This window comes from Paramisgurnus dabryanus, chromosome 19 (genome assembly GCF_030506205.2).
Source record: "Paramisgurnus dabryanus chromosome 19, PD_genome_1.1, whole genome shotgun sequence".
NCBI lineage: Eukaryota > Metazoa > Chordata > Actinopteri > Cypriniformes > Cobitidae > Paramisgurnus > Paramisgurnus dabryanus.
In genome coordinates, this window is record NC_133355.1 from 22,392,406 (window position 1) to 22,403,503 (window position 11,098).

General features: G+C 38.8%; 1 protein-coding gene across 2 annotated transcripts; it reads left to right on the forward strand.

Moving 5' to 3' along the window:
• Positions 1 to 39: 39 nt before the first annotated feature.
• parp10 (poly(ADP-ribose) polymerase family member 10) lies at positions 40 to 11,084 on the forward strand. Of its 2 annotated transcripts, none has more exons than XM_065293308.2 (11): positions 40 to 397; positions 847 to 1,022; positions 1,115 to 1,360; positions 3,109 to 3,339; positions 3,424 to 4,478; positions 4,569 to 4,781; positions 4,875 to 4,995; positions 5,241 to 6,164; positions 7,442 to 7,569; positions 7,954 to 8,128; positions 10,211 to 11,084. In XM_065293308.2, exons 2-11 carry the CDS (start codon positions 848 to 850, stop codon positions 10,507 to 10,509), a joined length of 3,567 nt encoding a protein of 1,188 aa, XP_065149380.1. In that variant the 5' UTR covers positions 40 to 397; position 847; the 3' UTR covers positions 10,510 to 11,084. The 2 variants fall into 2 exon arrangements, with proteins under 2 accessions (XP_065149380.1, XP_065149375.1); XM_065293303.2 differs by having other exon boundaries at positions 41 to 397; positions 7,436 to 7,569.
• Positions 11,085 to 11,098: the final 14 nt, after the last annotated feature.

Consider the following 11,098-nt stretch of genomic DNA (forward strand, 5'->3'; position numbering starts at 1 on the left):
CTTATACTTTAGAGACTTTTACTTTATATTGCGCAGTAATCCAGAGAGAGAAAGAGAGCTTTTGTGAAATTTCGTTTATGTCACCGAGTGCCTTTTTTTATATCGCAAACAGTATGTAATCGTGCAGACATACAAATATTTATTTTTTACGTCTTGTTTTTATCATTTGTAAAAATACGTTATTATTACTGTTTTAAAATGTATTTATAATATTTTAATTAATATTTAACGCCAGTCTAGTTTTATTAGATTTTTTTTATTGCCTCCTTAAATTATTTTTCGCCTTTAACACATTGGAGCGTAACTGCTGTTCGTCACAAACCAGGAAGTAACTTACAGAGTCTCAGCAGCAGCAGTTTACAATATGTCATGATCAGACTGAATATTTAAGTTTCAGGTGAGCCTGCAAAAATTAACTGTTAATATTTTGTTATTATACATCAAAAATAATAAAATGATGTCAGATGTTATTTTTTACATGATATATTTAGTGAATTATGATCCAGCGTCACTCTTTCAGTTTCTGTTTCTCAGCACTGGTTTTACGGTCACAACAAAACTTTTATTTATAAACATGTATCATCAGCAAGAATCTTCTAACATAATGTTATTATCCAGTATTTAAATGACATCTTCAACCGTGAAGATACAAACACAATAATAGAAAGCATAGACACTTGGCACATTTCACTGTATTCTCAACTGTGACTTTTATTAGTCTGTCAAATTACTTAAGTATGACGATTTATTGAATTATGTATGCGATTTTGTATAAATAAATACAAAGTTATAAATACAAAAAGAAGGTTTAGCTTCATCCTCCTCTATTGTTTAATGTTCTGTCAGGATGGCTGAAAACAGCCCAGAGGAGAGGAGTCTGGAAGTTCTGGATCTTCCTGATGATTTTGACGAGGACTATCTCTCCATCTACTTTGAAAACAAGCGCCGATCTGGAGGTGGTGATGTGGAGTCTTTGGAGAGATGTGGAAATAAAGTGGTAGTGGTATTTAAAGAAGCAGAGGGTAAGACCAGAATCCTCTGTATAGAGGTTTATAAATTGCAGACATGTGTAAGCAAATCTCCTCATGTACTGTACCTGTCTCTTCTATAATAGATGCTGCCGGGGTTCTTTCCAAAGAGTCCCATGTCCTCAATAAAACCAAACTTACAGTGCGTAAGAAACCACCGAAGGACCCGGGAAAGCTGTTGCTAAAAGGACTCAATCCAAACACTGCTCTGGAATCAGTGGAGTTGTATGTGGAAAACATTACTTCTATGGATGTCGATAAAGATTTCACGTTGTATCGGTCTCCAGACAAGGACCTGGTTCTCATTCACCTACACAACCCTTTGTCTAGAGGTTTGTAACCAAACAGTACATCCCCAGCACATACAATGACCACCAAATTGGAAACGTTTATATTTATACTTTGTTAAACTCTCTGTTCCTAAAATATATGAAACATTCGAAGATGCTGTGGATTCATTGAATTAGTCATTTATTTAACCTTGCATTATAAACATTCAGACACCACACATTTATGACACAAACCACATTCACATTACAAGCAACTTTGTTGCTGTGAACCGCTCGTCTCTTCAACGCGGTCATTAGGGGCCGTTTCTAAATCTGGTAGTCATAAACAAACAAGTAACGTCACACCAGAAACTGACGAGAGACGGATGACGTGAGCTCCACTGCTTCGCTCTCATTGGTAGTCGCTCCAGAAAGTCGCTCATCGTTTCACGCGACCGGAAACTCCCCATCCAGTCGACAACGGTCACTCGTTTTGCCAGAAGTCACCAAGCTTCAATTGAAATCAATGAGATCGCGTTGCTCTGCTACTGCTAGTCGCTGCTAATGTGAATGAGGCTTTAGACGCTCCGAAACATGTGCGGGACTCCATTCACTGTAGAGGCAGAATGGAGTTTCGAGGTTATACAGACTGTTTCAGGAACCAATGGAGTTTGAGGTTGTGTCACAAGCTTTTATCATTTGTGATCGTAAAAGCTAAATAAATAAGCTTTCCACTGATGCATGGTTAGGAAAATATCTGGCCAAGATACAACAATTAAAAAATCTGGAACTGCGAAAAAAATTGAAATATTGAGAAAATTCAGAAAATCGCATTTAAAGTACAAAGTCCAAATTAAGTCTTTACCATGCATATTAATAATTAAAGGTTTGTTTTAGTGCTCTCTCCTGATCACAATTTTGCTGAATCCACTCACAAAAATAAAGTTTTGATATATTTACGGTAAATATATAATTTTGACCCATGCAATGTATTATTTTCTTTTTCTACAAATATACCTGTGTGACTTAGGACTGCAATAGCAATGATTTATACAAAGTTGACAAGTCCCGCCCACGAAACCTGGAAGCATGATAATCCCCTATGTTATAGCATTAGAAAACGAAACATCAAAGATGAGCAAAAATTTATTTTTACGAACCAAAACCGGTTTAAAATGGTTCAAAATATTGCTGGGTTGCTTTAAACCTATCATTGGGTTAAATATAGACACCCAGTTTGGTGTGATATCTGTACATCTTTCATGTCGAAATACTTTTTCAATTGAGGAGCTCGTATGCAAAAGCCACTAAACGCCACCTCCGTTGAAAATCAGGTAATGATATTAATGAATGCTCTTGACACGTATTATGTTCATCAAATACTTTCGCTTCAATTCCGCTTAATCCCGGCCTCAGGCCATTCAGAAATACCTGTTTCCTGGCAGAATCCGCTAAACGGTATCTGAACTCCTCAATAGGCTTTATGCCCAGCTGCACTACTTCCTGAACTTCAGCCAGCTCCTTGTTTCCTGTCTGCCATTATTGGACAAACTGATTAACCCAGGTGTGCCTGACCTCAGTAGTCACAACAACAGTAATCAGACACACTGGATTAATCAGTTTGTCCAATAATGGCAGACAGGAAACAAGGAGCTGGCTGAAGTTCAGGAAGTAGTGCAGCTGGGCATAAAGCCTATTGTGTCAGTTTTGTGTCGTGGCTTTGTAAGTAAATTGAAACACTTTTAGACAAAATCTTAAAGAATTTCACATGAATGCCATACAGTTAAATTGTCTTAAATGTTATTTTGCAGATTTTCAGACGATCAGAGATAAAGTTTCTAAGAGGGGTCTTGATGGAGCAAAGTTCTCTCTTGAGCAAGTAGAAGCAACAAACTCCATTCTGGTGTCCAATCTGTCTCCCAACACCACAGACGACACAATAGAGGTCTACTTTGGAAGTAGTCGTAGTGGAGGGGCAGACGTCCTAGGAATTACCATGCTGGCTGATGGATGTGCTAAAGTGTCCTTTAAGGATTTTAAATGTAAGACAGTTCCTCTCTTTCCATGTTATTTCCTTAAGTTTTTTTTATTTTTGTGAATGTCAATTGAGCTCTTTTTTTTCACAGCTGTGGACAACATCCTTAAAAAATCACATAAATTGGATGACGCAGATTTAATAGTCCAGCCTTATTTTGATTTCCTACAAGGGGAGGCTGATCAATCACCTCAAAATGGGCAGGGAACATCAATGGATGAAATGGATGAGGATGAGAACGGAAACAGCCCAGACTTATATCAAAGTCCCATAGTTTCTGACCCAGTGATGGACACCAACCTAGTAGACAGTGCTGCTATTCCACAACACACCACAAGTTTAGTTAGCAGAACTGCTGGGTCTACTAGCGGTGCTGCCTCATCAGCATTAGAGCCTATGGAAGTTGATCTTACAGATCTTGACCTTCCTACCCAAAAAGAATGCGTTAGCTTTATATCTGTGCCTGATGTGGCCAAACGACACCTGGTAGGTTTGAGTAAGCTGCCCGAGAACCTCACAAAGGCTCACCCCAATTTTGATGTCAGTCTTACCAAAGATGGCATTCAAATCAAAGGTCTTGACCATATTGAGGTTGAAACACTCAAAAACAAAGTGCTGGATTTTCTAAGCAGTGTCACAGAGGTCCACCTGACATACGACAAACTCAAAGCCGAGTTTCTTGAAAGGCAAGATGTTAAAAACAGGCTAGATGTGTCATTGAAAGGTTTACAAGCAACATACAACGTGTCAGATTGTACAGTCTCCGTAGTATCGTCATCTCTTAGCGCAGTCAACCAGGCTCGAGATCTGATAGAGTCGCAGATATCCGAGTTTACCGTGCCCGTAGCCAGAGAATACGAGAATTTGGTTTTCACTCCAGAGTGCTCTGACTTCCTGGGCTCTCTGGACTTCTGCAGTGCCGTAGTGTCAGACACCGGTGAAATAATAAAGGCAGTCACCATGAAAGGGATGGAAAAGGAGAAACAAGAGAAGATTGTTCGCTTTCTCAGCACTCCAATCCAGAGGGAATCCATTCTGTCTATGGATAAAGGGATGCTGACGTTCCTGCAGCTCCATTATCAAGATCTACTCGCAGACATGGGACAGGTCATGATATTCCCATTGGACACGGGCGAAGGATTCAATGTTAGTAATTTAGTTCTGTTTTGTATCTTAACATACATTCTAGAAAGTTTGTTTTCGAGCAGTTTTGTAATCTCTTCATTTGATTGGCAGATCAAAGGAGATCTGTGTGCGTGTCAGATGGCGGAGGAGGTGTTGAGAGGTATTATGGGTTCAACCTGCACCAGAAGCATTGTGGTCAACCAGCCTGGCATTTGCCGTTTCTTGAGGGAGTTGGAGGGAGCCAACTTACTGGCAGAAATGACGGCCAAGTTTCAGGTTTACATCAACATGGAAAAAGTCCACTGGAAACCTCTAGAAGACAATGTAATGTATCAGACCTCTGCTGAAGGTTCCTTTATGGTTCCAGATGTTACTCAAATCCCCCGTAACCCTTGAATATGGTTGTGCTTTCCGCAGGATATTTTCGAGCTGGCATGGAAAATGACATACTGTCACAACTTTAAGAGAAGTTCTGCAGCAACTTCATTAGAGGATTTCACTGTAAGAGCGGGGAATTCTGCTGATGCCAACACATCAGGTGATTAATGCAGAAGTAGCTGACAATGAATAGTTGTATTGACTGTTACTAAAGTACTTTCAGGAATGTTGCGCCACTAGTCGACCATGTTTGCAACTAATATATCAGTTATTCAAGAATAAAGTCCTGTTTACTTGAATGGGGAATGACGGGGATCATGTGCTAAAATTATAAATACAGAAAATTACAGAAAAACTTACTAGGGTATTCATGTTTGTATTTACTAAATATTTTCTATCGCTCAGCTCGTATTGAAGAAGCTAAGAAGATCTTATCAGTTGTTGGCAGTGACCTGGCCACAAACATGGAAGATGAAGATCTCTATTCAGATCTGGACCAGGATACCTCCACAATGCAAGAAGAGGAGTCTTCCTCACCTCGTGCACTGCAGGCCATTGACATGCCAAGCTCCTCTACACCTCTGAATCTCTGCAGCCTTGACGAAGACGCAAGACTCTCATTGGCGATTCAGCTGTCCATGGAGATCAATCGGAGACCGGACACAGACAACCTTCAGATGGCTCTTGATCGTTCCAGGAGTGATTCCATGCCAAATGAGGAGAACATGCAGCTTGAGAAGGCCGTCGAGATGTCGTTGGAGGACGAGATCCGATCTAACAATAAGGCCGAGATCTTCGTTTACGCGAGCTACACCCACGATCTTGTTAGGGTGGACATTGCGTTAGGAAAGAAGGTGGGTCAAAAGCAGTGTGAGGAGAAGTTAGAACACAAGCACTTGCGTAAGCTCTCCTCCTTTCAGAAGAGATGCATAGATCTTATTCAAAGAAAGCATGCTGTGGTGATCAACATACAGGGGACCACTGCTATCATCTCTGGATTTGAAGATTACGTCTCGGAGGCTGTGCCTGACCTCAGGGACTTTCTGAGAAGGGCATCGAACTGTATGAGCGATGCAGAAATCGTAAAAACCGTACAGTGGGAGTGGCACGACCAGGGGTCCTCCACGGCTGTACCGTACTCTTCAGATGCCACGGTGTTTATTGAGAACGCTTGGAAGATGAAACAAAAGAAGATTGACATTTTATTTGACAATCAGCCATACACCATTGACTTCGAGAGGATGGAGGAACATAGTCTCGCATCTGGAAAGACTGTGCGAATTAAACGGAAAATTTTAAGTGCAGACGACTTGTACACGGATGGCACAGGTAAGAGTTTTAGTATTGTACTCACTGTGAGCATAGTAAAGAAAAGTGAAAGAACTGTAGAGCAAGCTGCCAAATATTAACTTTGTTTTTGAGTCTAAATGAAATCAAAATTGAGGACATATTTACTCAATACTTGTTCCTGGTCTAACTTAAAGGATTTATGTGCAAGATAGCATTTCTTGTTGCCATTTTTGACTAATAATACCTAGTGCTGTGTTCAAAATATCGATACGACGATACATCGTCATGGACGCCTGACGATGCGCGCATCGATACAGCACCTTCCGTATCGATTTGGATGTACTTTTGAAAGTAACGTGAAGAATTGCTGTTGATCCGTGATCCATATGGAAAGGACGCATGTGTCCCGCGGAGTAAAGGTGGCGGGGTATACTTTCACTTTGCGTTTCTGTCTCGCTGGCGCACGTGTCTGCATAGTGAGCCGCGTACTCGCGCTCTCTCTCACGCGCGCGCGCATTAAAGTCAATGAGTTCAGTATGAAAGCGCAGATATCTTAGCCTATACTACTGCAAAGGGCTTTATTAGCCATGCTCTTATAAAACCGTACTAACGCATTTGAGAAGAAACACGACAAAGATTTGCATGTGAAAAGTGTATGTCTAGAGAAGAGATACAGAGCTACTTCAAAATATAACTCACATTAATAATCTGATTTCTATTAAATAGTATTAATAGTCTGACAGCATGTTTATAGATATATTCATAGATGTAGAATAATGAGAGACAAGAGTAAGGCACCATCTTTGTAAAACTGCTTTTAAAAAAACATAAGTTAAGTACTAACTCTGGGATTTTAAATATTTCTAATAGCTAATAAATGAATGGCAAAAACACAACTGTTACAACACTGCTTATTCAATGTACAATAAACAAATAATAATAAAAATAATAATAATAATGTTACTAAATTCTGAACAAAAATGTAAATCAAAATAGTCTAGTATCGTGATGCGCACCGTATCGGGACCATTGTATCGCGATACGTATCGTATCGAGGAATTGTTGGCGATACACAGCCCTAATAATACCTTGCTCGATCTTTGAAATAACCGTGTTTAACTAATCACCATTCAAAGTCAAACAGTTATTGATGAATAGTCAAGTTCAGTTCTGATTCATTCAGAAAATTGTCACTACAGATTAACATTAAAAAATCATTGAAAGAGAGAAGCAGTGTAGAGAATGGATGGATGTTACGATGTAACTGTATAGAAATGGCATACATGATGTGTTAATTATTCTTTTTTTAGATCAAGATTACAGTCTGCTGACTAACGTGCCTGATGCATCTAATTTAAATGAAGACTCGGATGAATTTCAAAATGTGGTCAAAGAGTTTTATGACACCATTCGGGATTACCGCAACAAAATCAAAATCATTAAGGTAAGAGTCCTAAGTCAATAGGAACTAGATGCGACACGATCTGATTCCAACCATGGGCAAGTTGTCTGTCCATACTGAACATGACAAAGAAAGATATGTTAAATGTTTGTAATAAAGCAGATCTGGGGCAAAACAATGTAATTTATACAGGTTTGTGGGTGAGTAAATAATCACCTAAGTACTCATCTCCCGAAGTTTTTGCGTGTGAAAATTTTACAAACGCATATGCAATAGTGAGTCCATGCCTCTTCAGTGAACTTACCATAATGCTGGAAAAAATATTTTAGTAGGTCTTCCCTTTTCAATTTAAATTTGGGTACATTGAATTATACATGTGAACTGTCATTGACTGCTCTTACTGAAAGAGGTTGTTGTTGTTTACAGGTCGAGAAGCTCTCGAATAAACTTTTACAAGACCAGTATAAACTGAAGAAAGCCAGTATGGTGAGGAGCTCTTCCGAACCGGAGGTGGAACGAACCCTCTACCACGGCACCAGTGAAACCAGTGTGAAGGAAATCTGTATTCACGGCTTCAACAGGAGCTTCTGTGGAAAAAATGGTATTGTGCTCTTCAATGCATGATATTTGTTATTTTGAGTTCCTGGTTTTATTTTAAATAACCACTGTGCCTCTTTAAAAAAAAAATTCTAATAAGGCTTTTTTACAATTTTGCATTGATGCAAACCAGCTTTACAGGCAAAACATTTTAGAACAAAACAGTGAAAGGAGAAATCTTTTTATTTTAGGATTGCTTTTACTTAATTAATCATTTTATTTCTTTGATGTATATTTTTGTATTTAAATGTGTTGTTTTCTCTGTAAAGCGCTTTGGGAAAGCCACTTTTAAAGGCACTATATAAAATAAAGATATTATTATTATAAGATGTACATTAACAAAAAACCTGTAAAAATAGGATTGTAATCATACGGCTATATTAATCGCACCATTAGGAAAACATATGAAGAGCTCAGATGCGAATGCCGCTAAACGGGACCTCCGTCAAAATAAAATAATGATATTAACTGAATGTTCTTGCCACATATACACTCATCAAATACTTTTGCTTTAAATCTGCTTAAAGGGGACAAAAAATGAAAAACCATTTTTACCTTGTCTTTGTTGAATAATGGTAGTCTACCGGCATTCACGAACATACAAAAAGTGCTAGACATGCTAAACATCTCAGTCTCATAGAAATTCCTCTTTAAGAAATGTCAGCCAGAAAACGGCCCAATCTGAAAAACTGATGCTTATGACATCACAGGCATCTAACTGCCCCTCCACTTTAAAATAATCGTCTAAATTTTTTGAGTGGCAGCAAAGTCAGCCAATCAGTAATGAGATTGCAAGTTAAGCCAGTAGGGGGAGCCAAATAGGTGCAAAACCACTTGTTTAAAATCCCCCACCCTAATAGAGCTATCTGAGAGAGGTTTTTAGGAAGCTTCTAAGGCATTACAGACCCAAACAAAAAATTTTTTGTTTACATATCACATCACAGAACAAGGATAAATACTCCGTTCAATCATTCTATGTCACCTTTAATCCCGGCCTCAAGGCATTGAGAAAGACAGCGTTGTTTACAGAATTCGTTAAACTTCATGTCAATTCGGCGCGCAAAAACAGCACGCATAACTCTGCTTCAACACCGCCACCGGCGTGAGCGTCGGAAGTGGCCGGAAGTCATTCATTTTCAATGAGAGCCAGAAGCGAGCAGCGGCGCGTCATGTACGGTGTGAAAGTCGAGGGGAGTTGAAATCACTTAAACTTTATGGTAATGAGCTATGATGTGGTTCGGCGGCAACCAATCAGAAGCGGAAACCAATTGGAAGGTGGAAACCTTCGCTTGAGGGGAGTTCAAAGAATGCAATCGAGCTTCAAAGCTTCCACTACACCTTTTCTAAAGCGTCGTTGGAAGGGCATCCAGACATTTTATTGATGCTCTCACCGGTGGCGGTGTAAAAAGCACAGTAACGCTCACTGCCCATAGAGAATCATTCAAAAAAGGCACCATAAATGCGTTTGGTGTGATCAACCACTTAGAGGGTTTTGCATCTGAACTTCTTATATATGCTCATAGTGAATGGTAAGAGTCAAAACAATGCCATATCCTTGCTGACTCAAAAATTTCTAAATGGCTGAATTTATGACAGTTGTATTTGTCATTGTGATCTCGTTTTATGTGATCTTCTTTATATGATCTTTTAAACTTGATAAACTTGATGTCTGGAATGAATTTCCTTTTCAGATGCCAATACCCAAGCTATGCAGGCTTTTTGAAATGACACCTAGTACACAAGTCAAATGAGTTGTGAATGCAAGTCCATCTTGACTGCTCTTGTAAAGCTGATTTGCAACAATATACTTGGAAAAAGTTTTTTCTTCTTTATAATTATTGGTTTTTATTTAAAATTGTCCACACGTCTTTATATTTTATAGTCAGTTTGCTACTGGATTTGAAATAGTGTTCATGTATTTGGTAAAACATTGTGTTAACATAAAGATAATGGGTTCAATCCCCAGGGATACACATACTATACTGATTAACTGTATATCCTGTAATGCACTGGAAGTTGCTTTGGATCAAGCATCTCCCAAATGCAAATCATTTCATGAAACCTCTTGTCTTCTTTTCCTTCACAGCTACTGTGTATGGTCAGGGTGTGTACTTTGCCGTGAACTCTGCACTGTCTGTGTTGGACACCTACTCTCCACCCAATGCAGATGGGCACAAGTTTATTTTTATGGCCAAAGTGCTCACTGGAGACTTCACAGTGGGCAAGCATGACATGAAAACCGCTCCACTCAAGGAGAATTCTGGTGTACCTGTCAGATATCACAGCGTGACAGATCATTTGAGCTCTCCTACTTTGTTTGTGATTTTCAACGACACACAGGCCTATCCTGAGTACCTTATTACATGCAAGAAGATCTACAGCTAATATGAAAATGTTGTGGCTTTAAACATTATGCTTGCTGTTTCTTACCCATATATTTTCCTTTCCAACAAATTAAGTCTGACTTTAGTTATGGGCCGTGGATGTTTCTTTATTGATTTAATGAATATTCAGATCTTTAATGTAATACACTGACAGAACACAATGCACCCTAATCTAAAAACTATTGCTTAACTATCAGTTTATTTTTGGAATTTAGATGTACTGAGTAGATTAATGCTGGGGTTAAATATATGTGACCCTTTCCGTGAAATCCAGGCTAAACTCTCCCAATTTAAGAGATTGGGAGTATCAAAGTTTGATTTCACTCATTGATTTTAGTCTTTGACATGGCTCGGTCAAGATATCAAGGTTATATTTTCACATTATTTAGGATGATTTTATGTTAAACAGTCAATCTTTAGCTGGGTTTTCACAGACTGGGTCACAAATTTGTAACCTTTCTTTTATTCAGTATTGCTGCCTTTACTTTATTTTCCAATCAAACATCACTTTATGAATTTATTGTTGCATGTTTGAATCCAATGAATGCTGATATAAAAGTAAACTCTTCACAATTACTTTTATTAGTACG